The sequence below is a fragment of the Rhipicephalus sanguineus genome, chromosome 5, assembly GCF_013339695.2.
Source record: "Rhipicephalus sanguineus isolate Rsan-2018 chromosome 5, BIME_Rsan_1.4, whole genome shotgun sequence".
Lineage (NCBI taxonomy): Eukaryota > Metazoa > Arthropoda > Arachnida > Ixodida > Ixodidae > Rhipicephalus > Rhipicephalus sanguineus.
In genome coordinates, this window is record NC_051180.1 from 143,947,614 (window position 1) to 143,972,550 (window position 24,937).

A 24,937-nucleotide genomic window follows, 5' to 3' on the forward strand; every position below is an offset into this window, starting at 1 on the left:
ATAATGTTTACCTCTAGAGCTTTTCTCAGAGTACGCAGAAATTGAGAAATAATTTCCTTCATCATCCACTGCACTGATTTTGATAAAGTTTCTTTCGTTGACTGACACGAAAATTTTCTGTTGTCGTTTTCTTGCGCCTATTGAAAGACGAATCCTTCAAGAGTCTAGAAAAGGTAGTGCTAAGTGCGAGTGCACCCTGAAAAAGTAATTACCGTATGTTTTTAAAAGCCAGTTTCGGTTCCCACTGTATCCTGACGTCACAACACGGTATGAGCTTCTCGTCACGTGCTCGCGCAAGATATCGTGACGTTTCCACGGCCGCTCCGAACCGTGGCTCCGTCAGTGACGCACAAGCAGCCATTTTGAATGTTTTGGTGACGCACAAGCGGCCATCTTGGAAGTTTCGGCGCCTGACATCATCACAACTAGCCAGACTGATGCGTGAACTCACCAGAATTAGCACTGTAACCTGACGTCAATCTAGTGTCGATGTCGGTAGGTGCGCCATGGAAAACTGGATTTAATATCCAAATAAAATATCTTATCAGCATTTGCTGAGCTTCACATTTGCTCAGAGCCGTCTATATACAGGAGATTTGTATGGCAGAGTAAAGTCGCCTTCGAAAAATCATGTTAGTACCCCTTTAAAGCTTACGTTGTCAATATTTTTTAATTAAAAAAAGAAAAGTACTACATTTCAGAAAAGTCAGCTATCAAGATCAGAACGTTTTAACACAGAAAAAAAAAACATATCGATGTTGTGCGAACTGCCGCCAGTACTGCGTCTAAAGCGCACAAAATTTACATATTATACGCCGCTCTGAGACCGCTACCACTACTTCGTGAGAGTGGCTTTTGCGCAACACTAGCAAACGTTGTAACGACTTCATGAAGGTATCAATCGATATAAAGAAATCTGTCCATTTTAGGTGATCTAACCGTTGCAGGTCACAAAATGGCGATGGCTGTTTTGGTAAACATGTGGATTTCTATAGAGTTCGTGGGTCTAATTTTGGTGTCATTGGCGTTTTCTTCTACAAAAATAAGTGCATTTGAAGAGAGACTGGTGCACATGTGTGGCTCGATCGTACGTGGTAGTTTTACCTTAAAGGGCCCCTAAACCACCTCTGATAATTTTTTTAACATATCAAGTAAACGCGCGTATCGAGTTCAGAATGCTCTCACGATCAACAATGACAAACGTGGCAGCGCTGTGAGCCGCGGGCACCCCGCAAATTCCAAGAAACAATCCCGTCTCCTCTCCGGGCCTTTCGGCAATGTTCAGCCCCTCAGTGTTCGCCGTGACGTCAACATTTTCGTCTGCTCATGTCATCCACAAAAAGAACCTGTTTGTCTGTACGCAGGTACGCGTGCTCGCCGCTCTTCCTCCTCGCACGGTGAGGAGGAGAGCTCGGCCAGTAGGAGAGACGAGCCGACGAACAGAGCATAGCGAAGGAAAGAGCGAAACAAGCGAGGGCCTCTTTTGTGTCGTGATCAAACGCGCGTAACTCCGCGATTACGGCACCGTTTCGAAAAATTCTCACGGCTACGTGTTCGTTGTAGACTCGTGCACAACGGCAATACCACAACTAACTTTCAACCTCTGGCTGGTTTTTAGGGGCCCTTTAATCCTATCAACAAACATCACTACTGATAAAAAAGCGAAAGGACGGTTATTTACGTGCTGAACGACTCGGTGCTAAAATATAAATGTTCACGCCAAAGGAGAGTCCACACAACACGACTGTCCACAAAAGCATTGTTTGGGAACTGTAACCAGTTGGTCTGTTTGTATGTTCGTACTTAACTCGTTTCACTTCGACTTGGGTCACTGGGTAGTCCATGGTCCAATGAATGGAGCATTGAGCTGCTTCGATGAGGCAACTGGTTTCTAAACCAAACGTCGGGCCAGCATGAGTCCCTGCGTATGTGCCGCTAGGGGTGCACAGCTCTTCAATGAAAAAGCAAGTACTCTTAAAAATTATCCGGTGCAGGCTGAAATTTATCCCTAGTCACATATATTCACACTGTCTTGCCTTAGTGCATGTCCAGATACACGCGGAATTCGCAGTGACGCTGCTAAGTGGCGCAGGGTGCCGAGAGGAAAGTGCGATAGAAGAGCCTGGCTCCATGCTGTACGCGCCTCATACATGACAATGCGGTGCATCGCTAAATTCCTTAAATGCTAAACGATTTAGCACTCATTGTCATACTGGAGTGGTTTTTTAGGGGCGAAGCTCCTCTTAGTCTAACCTTGTCACGTCTCCGTTGTCCGGCGTAACCACCTTTGCAAACTGCCCACTACTTCGTCTTTGCAAACATCCCACTACGACCCATCACCGATCCATCACTTCACCGACCATAAAGCCGTTATAATGAAGGGGGAACAGAAGCCACGTCTAGCTACCATTTACGATGAATAAAATTTCTTGTATAAATATATACAGTGTTTGTCACGTCATTGATGATGTACTGGGCTATCGTTTTGATTACTGCTGGGCGAAACCACTGAAGATTTCACGGTGTAGCCATGATTGCTTCTGGAGCTTCGCCCAAGCTCTTCATCATTCACCCGTGGATATGCTGTGAATTTTTTTTTTTTGAATGTCCTGAAACTTGTCAAATTTGTCGGAAAAGTTGGAGGCCGCGCAGCTAATCACATTCGGCTGACGAGAATCATAAGACCGCCTCCCACCCTCTCCATATAAAAAAAGGAAGAAAAACTTCCAGGAACCCTTAGAAGGCAAGGTGTAGCGCTGTTAAGCTCGAGGACACGGGTTCGATTCCCAGTCACGACGTCCGCATTGCAATGGGCGCAAAATACAAGAACACGCGTGTATGTACATAGATTTAAGTGCATGTTAAAGAATTCAAGTGGTCAAGATCAATCCAGAGTTCAAAAGTCTGATGATGATTAAGACGACGAAGACTATGATGATGAAGTGTCGCACTTAATTCCTTTTTAGCCTAGCTACACGAAGCGCACTTCGGTAGACCATGTTCCGTGTACATCGTACTGTTCGCGCTTGGCAAAGGACATAATTGTTGTTCGCACAAATACACGTAAGAAAAGATCAATGCCGATAGGGGCTACACGCCCTTCTTATTCCTTACTGCGTTTCGCCTTTCTCCTGGTAATCACGGTCTTTAGTAATCCCGAAGCTTTCCTATGATTTGATTCGCCCTCTCAGATGTTTTCACATCTCTTTTTTCCTCAAATCGCGCATCAGCCAGCATATAGCGTATGAAAGTGTAATACGGCTCATTCGTGGGAGCGCATTGTTCGCAGGTGCTCAAGGCGTTCCTGCTTTTTCCGGCCATCGAGAGCCTGGACTCGTGTCCCCGCGTGAGCATCATCAACCCCCTGGTCACCTACCTGCGGCCTCTGACCGTGGCCTCGCTGTCCGCGCTGCGGTTCCTACCGCGCACTGTGCAGAACATGCTCATCCGCTTCTACATCTACCTCGCCACCTCGTGCACAACGCCGCACCGGACGTCGCTGAGCGGCGCGCAGAACTACTTCCGGCCGGAGTGCCTCATGGCCTGCTTCGTGTTCACGCGCGACATCATACAGAACGTGCGCGAACGGGACGACGCCACCATCGGGCGGCACGCGGACAAGCTGGTCGTGTACTACGGCCAGAACGACCACTGGAGCCCCGTCGAGTACTACGACAACCTGCGCAGGACGTTCCCCGAGGCGGACGTGCGCCTCTGCGACCGAGGCTTCCGGCACGCCTTCGTACTCGACTGCAGCGTCGACGTTGGCAACATGGTGCGCGGCTGGATCGAGCCGTTCCTGCCTAGCTAGCGGCGTGTGCGTGCACCTCTCGAACTGTTGCTTCGTTTTTTATGTCGCGCGCATTGAAAGGTGTGACATGCTGTCCCGTTTATTTGCACCTCTGGACACATAAGAGTGGCAAAGGTTACACGATAACTGAAGCGGTTGTTAATTAAAGCCCCCGAGAGAGGTAAGCTATAATTTGCGGAAAGCTGCGGTAGGAGCATGGATGAAGCCATGGTTGTCACCCTGTAACTGGCGGTACAGCGTCCCTATCGCCCCATGGCAAGCGAACATCGAGAACGGAACTGCAACGGATGCTTTGCAATGATGAGGAAATCAGACAGCGTGGAACTTGACGATGATTTTGTTAGGCCTGGTCGTAAACGTCTGGCTGCTTCTGTAAATAATGGATCCCAGAAGATAGTGTAATACGTTGGCGCTGTTGAAAACAAGTCCCAAGTCTTTGTCCAAGGACCCGCGATCACGTCAGATCTTTTTATACTTTAGCCGTGCCGACCGAGGTCAGATATTATCGGTCAGTGATATGGCGGGAACGCGTTTTCGATTGACCAATTATGGCGATATTCCAGACGACGTGCGTTGATCAAATAAGCAAGCCCGCCTTAACTTTGTTGCTCCAATAAGACGTCGCACTGGCGTGACTTCATTGAAGCGTGCAATTATCCCCGGAATAGATCGGTTGAGTTTGTGCATCGAGTTGGACAAACAGAACAGCTCAGCCAGCAGTTCGTACGTGGACGTTTTGCACCATCTACGTTGACGATAAACAAAGTCCTGAGTTTAGGCAATAATTGCAAACGTGTATTATTTCCTTTTTCATCCTTCCTGATGAGCGTTCTACACCACGGACGTGAATGTTGAGAGTTGGTACTATTTTATTTTTTTATGACAGCCACAAAAATAACAACACTTCGACAATTTCACCTCGCGGTTGCTTATCAACTATCATCGCTGCCCTTGCTTTATCTCTTACTTTTTACCTTAAACACGCCAATCATAAAGGAAACTAGGCTGATCCAACACTCCGTGCAATCACCTTGAGCATAACTTACGCGTCCACTTGTCACACCTGGTACCAACTATTTGCTGCATGTTACTAATACCATTACCATTTTTGCCGCCACCACATCTACCCACTAAACCTCCTCTCCACAACTCAACCACCACTACCACCGCTGCTATTCCACACCCAGTCTTGGGCAGTAACTAGTTACTAGTAACGCGTTACCGGTAACTAGTTACTTTTTTCAGTAACTTGTAACTGTAACTAGTTACTTTTAAGTTAGAGGAACTTGTAACTGTAACACTGTTACTTTTTTCGCAGTAACTGTAACGGAAAACATCGTTACAGTTACTTCTGTCTTTATGAAAAATTATCCAACAGCAACACTTTTTCGAACTTTCTTCTTTACCATATATCCTCTCCACCCCTCAACTTTCCAGAATAGGGCTCCCCTCGCAGTTTACGAGAGGAGGTGACTAAGCGTATTATCTTCCCTGCAGAAGACCGAGGTTGGAGGTCTGTCATTAACACAACACGGAAATCAATCGTGGTTCAACTGAACAGCCTGCTAAGTTCGCGTCCGTTTTTCTTTTTCAGCATATATATTCTTTTCGTCACTTGAGCATCTAGCTATGTTCTTGGTGTACAGGTGGAGGAGCATTAGGATGCCATGTTTATAGTCTCCCTCGTCTGAGGCTCCCAGCTAATTGTGTTTGACAGGTGACTAGAAAACAGCAGACCGCGAAACGGCTAAGGACAGAAATTCCGTGAACTAGCGAAGCGATATTTTAAAACTTCTTTGTAACTGGTTGTAAAATGTTTACTCTGACTTAATGCAACAATTATTAACAAAATGACAGACGCTTCACCCCCAATGCAGGTGGCATCCTAAAAAAGAAAAAAAAAATGAGCCGAGGTCAACCAGTCCACTAGTCACACATGTCCTTGTAAATGTCCAGTGGGGGGGGGGGGGGGGGCTGTTTTTGCAAGCCGCGGCGAATGAACCACGATTCCAGGAGTTGCTTTTCCCCCACCTTCGTTCACAAACCGGCGTCGTCGCATTGTTTAGGTCAAAGCTATGACCTGTCATCCAGCAGTGCTCACCAAGCTCGGTCTTAGAACGCGGTGCATGGGTTGCTTTAGCGACATTCAGCTTGAGTTCTTTAGGCCTCGTTGATCATTTCCTGCCCGTTTCGCCGATCCCCGCATCGCACTTTTAGATACCGCCATGATCATCCGCAGGTGTGCAGTCTTAGGATTTCGTGAACACACGCTGTCATGTTCCAAGGTATAATAACGGGACTTAAAAACGGTTTGTATGCCCAGCGGACCGGAAGCTCTCCGAACGGAGTCTGACACACCTTAAACATATGGAGCAGACACAATGGACGTCGTAACCACTCGTGATGAACTCCCCGCTGCTCTTCGCATGCGCTTCTGGGTATAGTTAATAAACGTCTTAGGATATACTGCCGTCGTTCCAGTACATCAACCACGTTTTCCACTTCAAGTAACAGGCGTTCAAAGTGATTGCTGGTGTTGGGGCCCCTTTTATGTTTCCTTCGTCTAGGGTTTTACGACGTGCAACCCTTATTAGATAAATTCTATAATTTGATTTGTGATCTATTATTTTATACAGTAACGGAAAAGTAACGACGTTACTTTTGCACAGTAACTGTAACTGTAACAAGTTACTTCCGGAAACTCTGTAACTGTAACTGTAACAGAGTTACTTTTTTGGCTTAAGTAACTGTAACTGTAACACTGTTACTTTTTACTGGTAACGTGCCCATGACTGTCCACACCACATTGCCTAGCCTCTAGATGCTACAAAGAAAGAGTCACGTTAAGGGTAACTTCCCCAGTAAAGCAATCCCATTATTGACCCTAGTGCAATTAAATGTGTGAAGGAGCGTGTACATCGATGAAAGGTAGCTGCGAGCGTGTAATTTAATATTTTATACGCTCGCACTTTTCGTAATTAAACACTATTTCTGCCACATATCATGGTATTTTCTCACTGCACCGGTAGGAAGCTTGATTCAGTCAGTGTCCGCCTTGCATTAATCATCTGCTACCGTTTATCGCTTTGTCTTTACGTCCGATTCTACTTTCTAATAAGGTCAAGGCAGGCTTCAGTTTAGATATTACACATACTTCGATTGCTTCTATTTTCGAGACTCCTTCGGGTTTTCCGTTGCTTTCTTTTCAACAATGTCCATCCGTCATTCGTTTTACGCACCACCAGATGCGCTGAAGTAATTATTTCCCGAGATGAATACGATATTATAGTCGGTTACCAAAGAATAAATATAAGCTCCACTCTCAAAAACCACGGTGCGCTTGTCCGTCACGTCTGTAACAGCTGTACCAGATAGTTTGCGGTCGAACCGCAAGTACTTATGCAAATACTAGACGTAATTAAGTTTGTCTTTTCTGAGTAATATTACGTTTGCCCGAGTACTGTCAGAACGTCTAATAAAATTTGTCAGGACGTTCAAGTTCGTCTACTCGTAAAACCAGTGACATGTCTCTGTGTGAAAAAATTCGACTATCTCGGCTATCTTCAGCACGCAAAAGTTCATGACGTCGCGAAAATGAGCGAGCGTGATTGGTTGGTGCATGTACGCAAATTACTTTTGCGTTGAACGGCTTTGCCTGTGGGCGGAGCTTATATTCATTATTCGGTTGTATCCGACTATATGCTTACTCAAAGTGTAGGGACAGTAAAATACATTTTAGTACCGTTGTCAAACAATATAGGCTAGTGACCACTCTTTCTTCTGCAAACCTTCCAACTGTTGTCTGTACCATCACGCAGTTCTACCTGTTGATTATGCTAAGTAGTGATGATATTGTTTCGATATGATTGTCTCCTCGTAAGTGCTTTAATCGACTCAGAAATTTTGGCTGCGTGGTTTCATCTGTTGTATCTAAAACGTTGATCCGACCTTCATCTTCTAATTAAAAAAAAAAATCCCTCGTTTTGCATCATCAGCGGACGGTATTCGGTGGTATAGTCATTCTTTTCGTAAAAACAGCAGCTTTGTTAGCTAATTCATAAAACACAGATGCGATCCAAGCGCCGTGAGCCGAGTTCTTTCTTCTTCGATTCGCGTTTTTCTTTTCTTTTTTTTCTACGCTAAAAATGGCGTATTCGAAGAGTTTATCGGTCACGCAACAATAATCGCCATCTATCTCGCATGATTTTCTTGAGTTATCACCACAATCCCGGTACTTCCTGGTTAGGAACAGCATGCGGTAATCATCGTAACAGGGCATCCTTGGTGGTCGAAATTTCCGGAGCCCTCGATTACGGCGTCCCTCATAATCATATTGTGGTTTTGGGACGTTAAACAACAACAATTATTATTATTATTATTGTTGTTACGGGGATTATTTATTCGGCAAGCACTGGTCAAGCTAACACTGCACACAGTGCACAGGAACGCAGGTCAAAGGCAGCTCCAGGCTCTGCCCCACAGCAGCAACGTCGTCGTCGTCTTCATCCATCCGGTATCAATGCGGCGCCCGTGCCAGAGTGACCTTTCCATACCCGTGACATTATTATTATTATTATTATTATTATTATCCATAGGAAAGTAGAGAGCGAGCAATTTTAGAGAAAGGAAGTTCAAGCGAGCCAGGTGACGATTATTGTTGCGTGACCCGCTTTCGCATTAGAGTGCAATACACTTAACACACATTTGCACATTTAACACATAATATTCGCTTTATAAAAACAAGAAAAAAGTGCTATTATACCGTTAAAACTTCATTAATATTATTCATTCCACCTCAAGGGCCCACGGTGAACTGCATAATTACATTATACATAATCAAGCACATTGGCCTCCGGCCTCGATGCTTATAATATGCTTTCGACTTCCTGACGAATAAGCTGCTTTCTTAAACAGCCTTACTTCAGCCATTCCTGCAGTGAGTGCCACGACCATTGTTCTGTCGACAAAATCAAGGGTGTCAATTCAATGAGACAGCATGCCAACCTAGTCAAGATGTTTAGAACTGTTTTATGTATCTAGGCGCATACCAGCATACTCGTTTTCTTCCGTTTTATTATTATTGTTTTGTACACGAAACCTTTGTAAAGCGCTGACGATGGCAATGAATGATAGTGTTTAGTTATCGGCACGCTTTATAGGGAGTTGTATATGCATTCTAGTCCCGCTTCGACGCTTCGTGGTGAGGCGTCTGCATCGATGTTACATAGTTTCAGCACGTCCGTACTAAATGTTACCGTTTGGAGGCTAACGGAAGAAAAATCGTGGATGTGAACAAAGGCACTGGTAGCGCCATCTTGTGAGGCTCAGCGCAAGGAAAGCGCAAATAGGCAATGACAGGATCTGTGTTCCCTATCATACGTGGGAAGAACACATCGACGTATCTGAAGAGGTTACACGCGAGCAGTCATGAATGTAAGTGGATCTCTTATTTCGATAAGACCAGCGTAAAACAGAAATTAAGTGCGTCTCTCTCATTCTTTCATACAAGAAACTGTCACAAGATGTCGCCACCTACTGCCTTTCACTTCAACGGTAAACCGTAATCCTTAAACCTCGTATTGACGTTTACAAAATCGCGCTGCGCTGTAGTCGCAAAAGCATCATTCCAATATATGTGTGGAGGTTCGTCTCGTGACAGTGCGTGTGGTCGACACGTGTGGTCATTTATTACCATACTATCTGTGCTCGCGGCACAAATACCAAAGAAATCGCATCATCATTGTGCATCTTGGGAGTCGAAACACCAAGCTTTTTATTGAGCTTTGTTAGTGTTGCTTAACGTACAGTCACTGTCACAAGTTTATGGACAGCAAGGCCTGAGAAAAAATTCCATTCCCGAGCTGTCTGTGACCGAAGAAAGAAAAAAGAAAGGCTCAATAAGAAAACGCCAGGGTTGCAGAAATTGGTTTTATCGCAGGTCAAGCTGCCCGTTAACTCTAGACACAGACTGCACCTCAGGTAAAAAAAAAAAAAAGAAAACCTTACATAGTTTTTTGCATTTGAGTGTCTCTGTTAACGTTCGGTCGATCTGTTACCAGTAGTGAAGATCATTAGCGGGGAAAGAATATTACGAGCACAGTGGGATCAAAACTACTTTACATGAGGCCGTGTCGGTTATGCGGGTGTCCCATGGGCGGGACTTCTGCGCAGACACAAGCGCAAGCCTTTCCAAACAGAGAAAACAGAAACTGTTTCTGGGATGACCCAGCGGGCGAATTGTCTGTATATGCACCTCGTCCCACGCAGTGGTGGCGAAGTTTTGTACATAGCGAATAAAATTTTTTTCACGGCAGCTTGTTACTCCGGTGCACGTGTCCTTTTCTTCTTGTTAGCTGGCTTACTTGTACTCACGACGTTGAATAACAGGTAAACATTCGGCAGATGTCTGCCTGGTTGGGTACAACTGAGTTTAAAGGGAATGAAGAAACGGCAACCGAAGTTTACTTTAATTAAAATCACCCGAAGTTTCAAAGCCCGACGCGTTCGGAGGAAACCAGATATCTACTCTGCTTGGCCAGCACATGCAGACAACCCGAATGAGATGGCCCACGTGCTGTCGCGTGGGCCGCGAGCAGGGGCGTAGCCAGAAATTTTTTTCGGGGGGGGGGGGGTTCAACCATACTTTATGTATGTTCGTGCGTGTATGTATGTGTGCGTGCCTATATACGCAAGCAAAACTGAAAAATTTCGGGGGGATGGGGTTTGAACCCCCCCAACCCACCCCCTTGGCTACGCCCTTGGCCGCCAGAGCAAACCCACCCAAGGGGTACCCTCTTCAGGAGATGCTGTTGCCGAAGAGGAACTGCTAATCAGAGACAAACTAACCAGTTATGCAGAATACACAAAGCACTCCACCTCAACCGAAATTGGATAGGAAACAGGCGCCAGAGTGGCCCAAATTCTAAACCAAACCTTATCCTAGCCCTGTTCAGCTACACAGGATGTTCCCAGAACTACACCCAAATTCTGTATGTAAAGTATGTAAAATAGAAGAGGCCTTCCTAAGTCACATACTATTGCGGTGCCCCGATGAGAAAACGGACTCCACAGAACCCCTCCGTGAGCGATGGCGGAAAACACTGCTCAGCTCCGATCTACAAGACCAAACCTGGGCTATCCAGCAGACCAGGAGGCTACTGGAAGACAGGGTCTTCCGTCCTCCATCTGAGTGGTCTGGCCCAGCCGGATCTCGAAATAAAGTTGTTTCACCCCACTCACCCAAAGCCTGACCGCCTTCTCCATCAAGGGTGACAAGACCAAGGAGGTTTAAGACAACACCTGAGATGCGCAGAACTTATATGCACAGTCATGAGTATACTTAAATAGTTTAACGGGCTTAGCGGAATAGCGGGATCAAAATGCGCATGCGCAGTACGCTAAACGACCCGTAGCGTTTTCCGTACGCACGCATTAGTAGAGAGTTTTAGCAAGTTACGGAAATACGGTACGCAAATACAGTAAGGCAGTACGGTAGGGGACAGTCTATTTGCACCTCAACAGCTCGGGGTCACGTGACCCAGGGACCCAAGTTGCAACGTCACATATGACGTCATTGGTTAAAGCGATCGGCTTCAACTGGCTATGCCTTTTTGTGCCTATACATCTTGTCAAGCGACTCTGAGGTCACGTGATGATAAAAAAAGGAAGGCGCGTTTTGTTGCCATCATGGTTCGCGTGCACGAATTCAAGTTGTCTTACATTCTTGTGGTCGTCATCCAAGCTGCGTAGTTCGTTGGCGGCTTGATTAGAAGCAACCGTGCGATCGCATCTCCTGGGCTTTGAGAGTGGCGAACACAACTGGCGTGGGTACGTGAAGACAGATCAAGAACTGGAGTACCTAGAAAGAGCCCCGGGCCAAGTTCACTTACGGTCCAAATTCACCCGGACCAAATTCACTTACAGTTTTCTGCTTCTTCCTCTACTTTGCTACATTGCGCCACGGTACCGCGTTTTCTTTTACACCTCTTCATACCGCGTCGCAACTCGACCAAGTAGTAATATTTGTTGGGCTTTAAAGCCCCAAGAGCAGATAAGATTATGAGGGACGCCGTAGTGGAGGGCTGCCACAATTTCGACCACCTGGGGTTCTTTACCGTGCACCCAAATCTCAGCCCACGGATCTCAAACAAATTTGCCTCCATCGAAAATGCTACCGCCGCGTATTCCGTCCCGCGACCTTCGGATCACCAGCCGAGCGCCAAAACCACTAGATCACAGGCAGGGACCATAGCGAGTGCTCGTCTCACTGGCGAGTCGGGTGTGTTGCTGTGCGGGTACGTAACGTAGTACAGTACAGGTCCACGGCCGCTGAATTTCATCAAGCGGCCGTGACAAGCAGTGATGCCAACCCTAGGGATTTATCTCTAGATGTAAGGATTTTCTACCTCTTTCAGGGATTTGGCGTCTTCTTATTGATTCTGGGGATTTTTGTAAGGCTCTTGAAATGTTGCATTAGGGGGCCTAATCAGAGGCATTATTGAGTAATCACGCGTTTTCAACTAGAAAAGCTATAAAAAATTACACCATCTCCCACTCAAGGGAACGTCATGAGGGGATGCGAAGCAGCATTGGGGGTGCACACCAAGTTTCCGTTACGTTCACTCGGCGTTTCCGTTAGTGTGTGATGTTTGTATTTAGTATTTGTGTTATCATTACGTTGCGTTTGTGCGTTGGTTTCCGTTAGCGCCGAGTGAACGAGTGGCGCCGACGTTGACGTTACAACTCATCTGAACGGGAGCGAAGCGATAATGACGGACGCCGACCGAGCGCACGCGCTTATATACACATGAAATGGGGTAGGGAGAGGAGAGAGTGAGGCTGTATTTGGCTGCGGCGCGGCTGCATCCCTTGGGAGGAGAGGCTGCGCCGCAGCTGCAGCGCAGGGGAGGAGAGGAGAGAAGGCGACCGAACACCTGCGTAAAGGAGGAGAGTGGGAGAGAGAGTAGGCGCATGCGCAGTGGAGCGCGGACGCCACCACCGACGACGGACACAGCCCCGAGCAAAAGCTGCTTCGCATCTAAAACGATAATTTTTGCTATTTGCTGCTTTTCATCGGAGAGGTCTGGTGTTCTGGTGGGCCGAGAGAAGCTCATCGCAGTTCTGTAACGCGAGATTATAACATGCTGAATACTACGAGGAACTAAGTCTGTCCTCGTAAGTGTTTAGCATGCTAGCTTGTATCATCATGAGCGCCCTGAGTGTGAAACAAAGAAAATTTTGTCTTGTAGCGCAAATGAAAATATGCAAAGTTCACGCGCGCTGCGTGCCTTCACCATGCAAGGTCTCCATGTCTAATAACTTCTGAACCATGAGACTTTGAGAGAAATAGAACGAAAGCAGGAATGACAACTGGGTGAGTTTGTAGAGACAAAAAGACATCGTATGTTTTCAGTCTTTCCGTCGCGCCGTTTTCGTCCAGCCTTCTTCGGAGGACATCCTCCGAAGAAAGCTGGACCGCCAGCCGAAACTGTTAGGATAAAATAAATATTTGTTATATATATCCTCGTCAGACCCCGCGTGCATAAAATGCACACTTGTTCTTTCCCGGTTTTCGAAATTCGCGCCACTATTAGAGCCAACATTCTTGGCGCAATCGCATTCTCTATCATGTAGTACCATCTGGTCAGCAATGCAGGAAGCATACTACAGTGATATCCCCGTTCTGCCGCTTTGAAACATGGCGTCATTCTCGTCTCCGACGTTATATAATCACGGCGTCCAAGTAATTAACGAATTGCTCAATAATAATCTACTCATTTTTAATTGTTTAAATCTACTTAGGAAGGGTTTAGGAATAATATCCGCACGTCATGTAACCCTAAGGGCGAGTATTTTTGCTATCACAAGCTGTTTTTTTTTCAAATGTCCATTATAATGCACACTCGGTCTCAATAGGTGCTTTTTCCTGCGTATGTTTGCCAATCTCATGCGGTTGGTTACTCTATGGCATTAGGTTTTGGCGTTTGTTTCACCTAGGAATCAATGATGAAGAAACGTGTTTTTGGGGTAATAACTAGAAATTACACTTCGGACCTGGAATTGTCATACGATGAGGCTGTCCTTTGCCCACTACCTGTTGTGCTGAATTTCACAATGAGTCACCACGGAAGCTGCTGAAAGGTAAGGTCGGGCCCCTGCCTCCTGAGCCAAGAAGAACTGCGCATGCAAGCCACATGCCAGAGCTTGGGAACTAGGGATCCTCCTCGAAGTACCGTAACCCAGGATGTTTTCAGCAAACAAAGTTCCGTTGCATCACGTCCAACAACTTCCTTTGCATCACACCTGCGCGAAACTGCTCCTAGCAGTTTCACAACAAATAAGAGTGCTTTTCGCGATCAAATGCAAATTTTTGTTATAGGCGAGTGTTGTTCGTTTCCCGTGCATTAAGACCCAGTAAGCATTATAATGCACACACTGGTGTGCAAAAACTGTTTGCCGTAGAGAAGCAATCTTCTTCTCGTTCAGTACAGTATACGTGTGTGCATTCCAAAAATGAGTTTTGATTTTGATTTCACCAAACGCAGGATTTCTAGATATATCGGTCAAGATACACTTTCACGGTCGCATTACCCAATTTTGGGCAAAAATGTGATCCTATTAAGCGCCTGAAAATGCATTATTTCCAAGAGATATTGGTCGGGAATAAAACAAAAGCGTGTTAGGCTGAAAAACGTATATTATGCAGAATCGTATCAACGCGATTCCACTATATATATATATATATATATATATATATATATATATATATATATATATATATATATATATATATATATATATAGAGAGAGAGAGAGAGAGAGAGAGAGAGAGAGAGAGGTGTTTGCGATGATCACTGTGCAGGGAAGTAAACTGTCTCTAAACCTGAGCAAATGCTTATGAATGCTATACAAATACATATATTATACCGAATGTATTTCGGGCATTATTCAACGTGTCAATCCAATCAAGCATTAAATGAAATTTTGGGAAGGATTTTTCAAAAATAACTCGGGATGTAAAGGCTTAAAGCTATGTGAGCTCAAAGTAAGTAACATATAGTTGACTCACTGGATTGAGAACCTCAGGCACGACAATGCTATATTTTATTTTCACTACCACTTGCCTAATAAAGTAGGCAAAATACATGCGTCTTTGCAAATACAGCAGACTTGTGATGCACAACTAAACAAATGAAAATTGAGTGGCAACCTAAACAGACCAAGGTGAACCATTACTGATTCACGAGCAGGGAGCTTCACACTCAGGTGCCTCGTCAAACAGTATGCGTGCCGCCGCTCCGGGACGCGCAAGCTCCGGCTTCCGGTCACTCAGCCGCGCGGCCAGAGCTATACAAGGCATATTAGGTTACGTTTTCTGCTTCACGAGGGACGCAGCGCACGGACACCGCGCCTCCGCGAACAGGCGCCGTTTTGGAAATAAAGGCAGTTCGTACCCAGCAGCCGAGCGGTGTGGTTCTTCCCAAGGAATGCTACACAAACCCCGCAACGTAACACTGGCGACGAGGATGGGATTGTGAAGCGAGCGCACCTTTGAGGTCACGTGCAATGGCTACAGGAGGAATGTACGGCGCCATCGAGCCCTTCTCGGGAAAGTGCTGGGCGTCATGGATCCAGCGCATCAACTTCTACTTTGTGGCGAATGACATCAGCAACGACGAGAAGAAACGGGCCCTCCTCATCACGCCATGCGGCGCGGACACATTCGAGACTGCGTGTGCGCTGGTCGCGCCAAAAACCCCTGGAGAGGTCAGCTTCAGCGAACTGGTCACACTTCTCCAGCGGCATTTCGATCCAAGACCATCGGAGCTTTACGGCCGGTACGTCTTCCAGCGACGAGACCAAAGCCCCGGCGAATAGATCAGCAGCTATGACGCAGCCCTCACGAGTTTGACAGTGGACTACAACTTTGGTGTGCCAGCGGCTAACGCCTGCAACATCGACACCGTGAGGGGGAAGCCAAGAGCCCGTTTCACAACGGAACCCAACAATGCTGCCACAAGACGTAATGCTGCGAGACAGATTCGTTTGCAGCATCCGCGACGAAGATCTCCAACAGCGCCTCTTTGCCGAAAAAGAGCTGACTTTCCAACGCGCTTTGGATATAGACCTCGCGAGCTGGTATGGTGGCGCTGCAGCTCTCGCCCTCTGTCGGGACAGCGGCGCACTGTTAGGATTGTCGCCTACGGGCCCGTCTGCATGTTTCAAGGCGGCGGCAACGGTTGCGGCGGCCGCTGTTCTCCATGAACGGCGACCGTAGTTTTCTTTTTGTCTGCGTATATAAATACGCTGTGCTAATTTATGTATATTTATATTTTTCTTCCTGTCTGAATAACATCTCAAACTACAGCCGTTTAAAGCTGTAGCCGAAAAACCAGTATGCAGCGACTCTTGTTAACGTAAGCATTCAACAAAACTTCGTCCCCTTTTTGCCTCAAGCCATTTGAGAAAGACAGACCCCCCCTCAGTCCTTTTCGCTGAAAAGTACCTCTTCCTAAATGGCAGCAAGGTTTTATGCACCCCCAGATGACCGGCGCAAGGTGTATCGTGGTGTATCCTCATCCAGGGGCGTAGCCAGGGAGGAGGGTTGGGGGGGTTCAACCCCCCCCCCCCCCCGAAATTTTTCAGTTTTGCTTGCGTATATATACACGCGCACATAGAAACACACGCACGTACATACATAAAGTATGGTTGAACCCCCCCCCCCCCCCCCCCGAAAAAATTTTTCTGGCTACGCCCCTGCCCTCATCAGTTCTCCGACCATTGATTTAGGCACGACGACTTTCCCGACGCCTGCGGTACTTTTCTCCCTTAGTCTCAATAATATCTGGCGCTGTCTAACCGATACTTCCCATGGGTGTAGTCTGTGGAGTTCTTGCAGTGTTCGATTACCTTTTGGAGTGCCTGATCTTTACCCTGTTCTTCGCGGAAACGAGCCTCGTGGGACGACGGTGCGAAATCGTATACACCCGCCACCACCACACGGCTTAGTGCATCGGCGTTTTGGTTCCGCTTTCCTGGGCGATGTACGATGTCTAAACTGTACTCCTGGAGGAGTAAGTTTCAGCGTGCCAGTTTCGAGCTAGGATCCCTTACGTTCATGAGCCATTTGAGGGACTGACAGTCGGTAACAACCTTGAAACTCCTACCGTACAGTTAACACCTAAAGTGACGTACTGCCCAAACGACGGCTAAACACTCCTGTTCGGTCGCGCCGTACTTCTGTTCTGCCGAATGAAGCTGGCGGCTTGCGTAGGCCACAGGGTGCTCGAGCCCGTAGTGAATTTGGGATAGCACTGCTCCGAAAGCGTATTTTGACGCGTCCGTCGTCAGAATGAACGGCTTCGTGAAGTCCGGAAACCGTAGGATAGGTGCCTCTACACGCTGCGCCTTCAGTTGCTCGAACGCGGCCTGGGCCTCTGCATTCCACTCGAAAGGGCTCTTCCCGGTGAGGCGGGTAATGGGCTTTGCTACCTCTGCGAATGAGGGGACGTGCCTCCTGTAATAGGACAAAAGTCCCAAAAACTGCCGTACCTCGGTCTTATTCTTAGGCGGGGGGAAATCCCTCACGCATTGCACCTTCACTAGTGTCAGGACGTACGCCTTCCGCGAACACGATGTGGCCCAGGTACTTAACTTCAGGCTTTAGGAACTGGCACTTACAAGCCCGCTGCCTGCACCCTAGACAATACCTCGTCAAGGTCGCGCAGATGATCCCCGAGCGTCTCGCTGTATATTATGATGTCGTCTAAATACACGTTGCAAAGCTTTCCAAGTAAACCTGCGAGGATCACATCCGCGGTTCTCTGCCAGATGGCCGCACTGTTTACCAGCCCCATGGGCATTCGGTTCCACTCGTAGTGGCCGGAAGGGGTGTTGAAGGGCGTCTTTTCCCTGTCCTGAGGCTCCATCTCAATTTGCCAGTATCCGCTGGCCATGTCCACAACGGTGAAATATTTCGCCTTCCCCAGCTGGGCAAGCGTTTCGTGGACATTTGGCAGCGGATACGGGTCAATTCGGGTAACATGGTTGAGGTCCCTGTAATCGACGACGAATCGGTACGACCCGTCCGTCTTCTCAACTAGCAATGCGGGTGCTCCCCAGGTATGTTGAGTGTTAAATTATTTCAGCCTCGAGTAAAGTCTACCTGCCTTTCCATTTCGTCTCTGCGTGCGAAAGGTATCCTGTATGCCCTGCCATATACAGGTGCCGCCTCTCCCGTGTAAATCCTATGCTTGATAGCTTCGCATCGTCCCAAGTCTGTTTTCCCTGTCGAGAATATCGACTTGTTTTGAACTATCACGGTCTCTACCATTTGTCTTTCCTTTCCCTCTATGTGTGACAGATCGAACATCTGCAATAAGTCGCCTTCGTCGACTGGGCACCCTTCTGCTGTATCTATCATTGCGACCTCTTGGTGAGTTTCCGTGTCAACCAAGGCACCAACCACTTTATTCATAGGGAGCCGGATCTCCTTTAAAGTTGGATTTGCCAGCCTGACTGGTAATAAGCCATTCTCTCGTGTGATGATCAACGTTAGAACTGCAGCCAACCCATTTGTTTCCAAGCTACCAACCTCGACAACCTTTGTCTCACCTGGGGGCACAGGCACGCGAGCCCTACCCGCCAACACGCACTCGCTCAACGGCGGAAGAATAGCCTACTCGATCAGGGAAACAACGTTAACTTGCGCATCCCTGCCCATCCCCTTTCACGGGATCACGTGCTAAGTTTCTCGAGGCAGTCGAGGCGGCTACCGCATTTCAAGCGCATCTGTGCTCTCTTCGACGTGTCGGACGGGGAGCGTGTGGTTCCGCAACAGTTTCTCGTTAAGCTCTTCCCTGGCCGCTACGTCGATGGCCTCGTCAAAAGTTCCGGGGTCTCGAGAGAGAACAAATCTTCTGACCGGGTCCCTCAGGCCGGTCAGGAATTGCGACAGCATGTGTTCAGCCAGAATTTCGCGGCGCAACTGAGCCTTCGCCGAATCCTCGCCGCTGGAGCCCACCAGTGTGGCACTCTTTCTAGGAGGTTCAGGAGGAAAGGAAAAAGGCACCTATTTCTGTCTGCCTATAGGCGACACGGCGCAGTGCCTTATAGGGGTGGGGGCAAGGGGGGATAAAAGAAAAGTAGAAAGAAATAGGAAAGGAAGTGATATGACGTCGACAGGCGCGACGAAGAGAAGACAGGAAAGATAGGGGAGCCGGTCACAGGAGTTCAAGGACGGGACCACGATCAGCCAGGGGCACGATGCTCGTCGTAGACGAGGCGGCGAAGGCCCCGTCGATGAGAGGCGCAGGCATGGCGTCGACGGCGAGAGGCACCAGCACGTCTTGAACAGGCGAACGGTGCATCGTGGGCGACACGTCCGTCTCCCGTGAAATCCTCCGAGCGACTCCCCTGTGGCACTCCCCCGCATTCGCACGCGGTTCGCGAACGAGCGCGCCTCCTCCCCCGCGCTCTTTCTCACGTTCCTAAACCTTTCTACCTTGCTGCTAAGTGGTTCCGTGTCAAACAGCTCGAGTGCCAAAGATCTGAATTCGCGAAAAGTTGCAGCCGCAGCGACGTTGTCGTCCCTCCCCGCAAAATCGTGCGCGGCGCCCAGCATCTTGCATCGTGCAATGCCGATCAATTGACTGTCCTGCCATCCCCCCATTCGAGCGACCTGCTCTAAAATTTGTAAGTCCCGAATGTTCCGGCCTGCAGCATCTCCCGTGAACGAAGGGACCATGTTTCCTAACAGTAAAGCGCTCGCTCCTAGCGCTGCCCCGTGGGTCACCTGCGTAGCCTGTTCATTCATCATGCCGTCTCTCCTTCCCTAGTACGAGGGTGAAGGCTCGCACCGTAGCCCGAGCAGGAATCTCACCGCTGCCAACCACTTGAGACGTCCCCCCCTTGCCATAAAACTGAGGTGTGCGCTCGGCGCCTCGACGCTGCAGTGACCGTGCACGAGAGAAGCTGTCACCCGATCCCGGTGTTAGCGCGGAGGGCCCGCGAGGACCGTCAACAGAATTCTTCCAGGTACTCTGCTCCGAAATGCGCATTCGTTACCCCGGAGGGGGGAGGGGGGCTTCTTTTTGCCGAAGCTTGGGTGGAGCAAATGGACGTAAACATACTGAGAGGCCTCGGGTCCAGTCCGCGTTTTCGGGAACGCCACAATAGAAACAGAACGAAGGTACAGCCACATCGAAAGAGGCACTGGCTGCCACCTGAGCCATTAACCGGTTTGACGAGTTTCTTCGGGCCTTCTTTTCACCCTGGAGACCGACCATAAGCTCCTTGGAAATGCGGACCTCGACCTCATGCCATCCCGGATACAGTGCTTTCGCATCCGCGTCCTCCAGTACCAGTTTGACGTCAAGTATGTGCCTGGGCAACATTTGGCTACCGCATGATACACTCCCGCGAGACCCGGTCGCCGAGCTGCCAAACTCCAGCCATCGACATGGTGGAGCTGTACGTTTAAGCACTCCGCGCTATCCCACCCAAACGACTTCAGAGCTCACCAGGCTGCAGATTGGGAATGCGCTCAGCTCAGGTCCTACTGCGAGCAGGGGTGGCCTCGGAAAGAGAATCTGCCTGTCAGCATGGCCAAGTTTTGGGCTCATCGTGTGTAACTCACTATCGGTGACGGCCTTCTGCTCTGCGGGGAGGTGGGGGGCATCTACTGGTGCCCGCTTCTCTGCGGAAGCACGTCTTGTCCCTCATCCATGATGGACATCTTGGAGTGAACCATTGCAGTGCCATCGCCAGGGGGCTGTCTGGTGGCCGACCATGGGGAGCCAGATGAAGACCATGGTGGAGACCTGTCCAAACTGTGCCACCACGTGGGTCCAGCGAGCAAAGCCACTGGTTCCTACAGCGATGCCTAGCCACCCCTGGGAGCGAGTCGGGGTGGACGTTTTTTATCACGAAGGAGCAAATCACCTTCTCGTCGATTACTACTCTCGGTACCAAGAAGTGCTGTCCCACCGCACAACAACATCCACAGCAGTGATCTCTATCATAAAAAAATGTCTTCGCAAGGCATGGGATCTGGAGACCCTCTTCAGCGACCTCAATTTACATCAGCAGAGTTCTGCGCCTTCTCCCAGAGCTACGGCTTCCCCCACATCACCAGCAGTCCCAGGTACCCGCAGTCCAATGGTGCGGACTGTCAAGGAACTTTTCAAGATGTCTCCAGACTGGCCTTTGGCCCTCTTGTCGTACTGTAATGCACCTGGCGTGACCGGGTACAGCCCCGCTCAGCTGCTTATGGGGCGCAGCCTCAGGACTCGCCTTCTAGTCCCTCCAGCCACATTGATTCCAGGATCCCCTCACGCTGTCGACTTCCACAGGCGTGGCACTGCCCAACGATGTCGAGGGTTTGCGTCCCCTGGGAGAGGGGGCGAGTCTAGATTCGCGACGCAGAATGTGCTGGCACAGCGTCCACGCTCCTGTGTGGTCCAGACAGATGCAGGTGCTCTTGTCCGCAACCAGAGACATCTGGTTCCGCAGCAGTCTCCGTCATCAGGTGGTTGTGACCTCAGCAGCTCCAGTCCCCGACCACAGGGATCCCAAAGCCCACCACATACTCCAAATCGCCCATAGCCTGCGTGCAGCAATCGAACTCCTAGGGAGATTACTCCTCTAAGCTTCACCAGTTGAATCACCACCGGTTGCCCTGGCTACTCCCTCAAGACCGCCTGCGTCGCTCAGGCGCACTCTATCTGGAGGTTGCGTCAGGTCAACGGTGCAGCTGAACTTTTAGAGCGTGCCGTGAGGCATTGGTTATGTTATATATCTGAGAATGAGGTGTGGCTTTGTTATTCTCCCAAAAGGGGGGGATGTAGAAGGCGCCGTCTAGGATGTAGATAAAAAGTGTGTGTTGCGAACAAAGTGGAGTCACTTCTGCTGGGGAATTGGATCGTGCGCATTGATTCTGTAGCTCTCAGGCTTTGGCCTGCATCCTCGGCTCGAACCGGCCCACCACAATAGTCCTAGCCTGGCCTTGCCAAATGCTGGATATTGGGTCCAACACTGTCTGCTGTAGAGACTAATGGCTTCCGTGATGTATACATGCGATGGTCCCTACATACTTGTGCTAAAAGAGGCACGCCATTCCACAAGCATAGCATTTACTTTTATTTCCTCAACCCGGCTGATGAAGAGGGAAGGAAAACAGCAGGCATACTCTTTGTTGTACCAAAGGAGTCTGCGTCTCGCGGATACACGCCGCAGCATCAAGCAAAATCATTACATTAAGAAGTGTGATCATTCCTTCAATTAAAAAGTTATGTACACTGCTCCTCTACTAGACAACTACAAACCTTCAGTAGCTTTTTTTTTTCACCAAGCTCACTTTTTCCTAGAAAAAGGGAGCCAACTTTGCGCGTCACTTGCCCAAAGGCAAGATCCAAGGCCTAAGATGCTGCATCGTATGCAGAAGACCACGGAGAAAATGAAAAAAAAAAAGTCACGCATTCCTGCAATTGCACGAAAAAATAAAAAGCGACAAAAAAACTACTCAGGTATGTACATGTCTCACGAGTACGTGCATATTGTTGCACACAACAGTGCACACTTAGGAAAAAAAAAAAGAAGAAAAAAAATTAGAATAGAAGTCCATTTGTATGTCTAATTAAAAAAAGAGACCACTATGTTTCAAACACAACATGGTCAGCCGCTAGTGTCGTGGTTTTTGATCGGTAGCATGCAAGAGTCCCACGCGCGGGGCTAATGCTACACTTTTGCGCTACAGCAAAGTGCCACAGTTTAGGCCAACGAGGCAGGCAGCCAACATAGCACCTATGGTAAACTGAGGCCAGTTGCCAAGAAAAAAAAATACACAAGCCTGATTGTATATTTACAGCCTGCTCAAAAAAAAAAAAAAAAAAAAAAAGCCAAAGACTGCTCACATTTCCAAGCACAGCCACATCTCTCACGCATGCCGGCACTACACGCAAGTTGCTGAAAACCGACACGATGGCGAGTAATAAATACAAAGCAACTTGCCTTACATCCGTGAAACGAGGCAGCCGTATAATGTACTGTTGGTAAAAAAATTACCTCTTTGAATTTTGGCCGTGTCTGCATGCCATGTGCTGCAGCTTTGTTAACAACACATGTACTACGTTTCCGGGGATGGAAGCAATCCCAGAGGCTGCGGAAAGATGTCTCATGGCACGTACAAAGAAACTAATTAAGCCTAAACGTGCTTTAAGAGCAAGGTGTTCTAAAGGTTCCTATGTGACAGGGAAATGAAGATACTGCAGGCAGACAGGACAGAAAAAAGAAAATTTCTAGAAGCAACTGTGCATGAATGTTCTAAAAGAAAGAAAACACAGCCATGCAAGAACAAGAAGAGGCAAGGTGAGAGAGAGAGGGGGAAAGGAGGAGGACACTTCCTTAGCAAGAGTCACTAAGCCAACGACGCTGCAAGCGTGAAGAAGAAGGTGCACAGGCATCATCGTTGACGTCACAGTCAGCATTTTTTTTTCCTCTTTTCAGTCGGAGACTTCGTCTCCGTCTTCTTGCTGCAGATGCGCGTAGATATTTCGGCTTGTGTACACCTGCGCAGACACAAGGGAAAAAAAAAAAGTTTACCATTTATTTTATTTGCTCTTTCCTTCTAATACTACGCATTACATGCATTGATCTTTACTTTAACGGCTGCACTTTCGAAGGCATGGGCACAGGAAGTGCGCTTATTGTTCTGCGTGCCTTACTTTAGTGGTCGTGTCTTTGAAAGCATGACCCTACAAGTAGCAATCGCTAACCATTTATCGCTGCCCTCACATAGCCTTAAATAGCAAGGGACAACAAAGACAAAAACAATTTTTCTCCCATTAGTAAATTAGAATTTAACAACATCGAAAGCACCACTCTTACTGCGAGAAGGCGTTTGGCAAGCGAAAAAACGCGCAAAATAAAAATACACAGGCAGTGACACGCTACTTAGAAGATCCAGCACAAGCTCGCTGCGACGTTGTAGATTTTGATTTGAGTTTGCTAGGGCCTACATAATCTGCTACCGTTAAGTATGTTTACATTGTGTTCTGAGGGACCCAAAGTCTTGATATAGCAAATTTCAAAAAAGGTTATAGAACCAATGTAGTTGACATGCGCGAATAGACAAATTCGTGACATCATGCTGATGTTCACGGTGCAAAGTTTCAGTGCGAAATTCACAAACAAAACTTTGACCTTTGTTGCCTCTAGTAATAATTATATGCTCGCAAAATTAATTACAACATAGTTCTCAAAGAAGTCATTCATCTAAACTGGTATATTGTTTCAGTTTAGTGTCCCTTTAACTGCAGCGGTGTGCATGCAACGAAATGTCCAAGATCCAAGCCACATTTCTCTAAGAGAACACCTCTCTACACGAAGGCAGCAAATAAAAACCAGTCCTCACTACTTCTTTGCCGTCGTCGCTCTTGGGGCCGGAAGTGAGCTCTTGTTTGGAGGGCGGCCTCTCGCCGCCATTTCGCGTGGCAGGACCGTCTCTTGGCCCGCTGCCACCAGAGTCCGGTCGCCGGATGCGGTCAGCTGGCGGTCGCTTTGCTGAGTCTCCTGGCTCGCCTGACAAGAGACACAACAGAACAGACCGCTAAATATGACTGTATTGTTGCTAGCAGTCATCCCAAAGTGTAGGCTCAAAGCATATCTTTCTAAAGGCAGCATCACCTGGTGGTATTTGTAAAGAACAATAATAGCTGATCGAAATGTACTAACCCAAAATGTGTATCTAAAAGTTTGACCATTTCTTAGGGCTTTGAGCCCAGCAAGTTTCCCATGCAGTCAGTTCAAAGGCTAAACATATTGTCAAGAGTGCATTCCTCAAACCTCCATATAATGAGCACAGATATAAGCAATTATCAGTTATAATCAAATAGAGAACAGTTTTGCCTTAGATACAGTGGTATGGACACAGGCTTGTAACGAGTTTTCAGATAGAAGAAAGTTCTTATTGTGTCAGATGCAATTTTGTTACGAGTGAAAAACAGCGCCAAAAAGACGGGACATACCACTGTTTTAGTGCCGTTTTTCACTCTTAATCATGAACCAACCAGCCCAAATACGTACCCTACTGCAATTTTGTTATAATGATGCTTAAGGGGGGAGGCTACCC

At 47.9% G+C, this 24,937-nt stretch overlaps 2 protein-coding genes across 8 annotated transcripts in view; one reads left to right on the forward strand and one right to left on the reverse strand.

Annotated features, from left to right (window-relative positions):
* LOC119394295 (lipid droplet-associated hydrolase) overlaps positions 1–4,443 on the forward strand; it is a 107,490-nt gene extending 103,047 nt beyond the window's left edge. The window contains exon 4 of the mRNA XM_037661576.2: positions 3,290–4,443. Within this exon, the coding sequence (XP_037517504.1) occupies positions 3,290–3,811 (522 nt within the window). The 3' untranslated portion in view covers positions 3,812–4,443. The remainder of the gene's footprint in view (positions 1–3,289) is intronic.
* A 17,481-nt stretch (positions 4,444–21,924) lies between these two features.
* Positions 21,925–24,937, reverse strand: part of LOC119394297 (eukaryotic translation initiation factor 4B) — a 46,904-nt gene continuing 43,891 nt past the window's right edge. For all 7 annotated transcript variants that reach the window (XM_037661582.2, XM_049415739.1, XM_037661581.2 and 4 more), the window contains exons 12-13: positions 24,221–24,387; positions 21,925–23,375 (exon numbers count right to left, since the gene is read on the reverse strand). In XM_037661582.2, the coding sequence (XP_037517510.1) occupies positions 23,310–23,375; positions 24,221–24,387 (233 nt within the window). In that variant the 3' untranslated portion in view covers positions 21,925–23,309. The remainder of the gene's footprint in view (positions 23,376–24,220; positions 24,388–24,937) is intronic.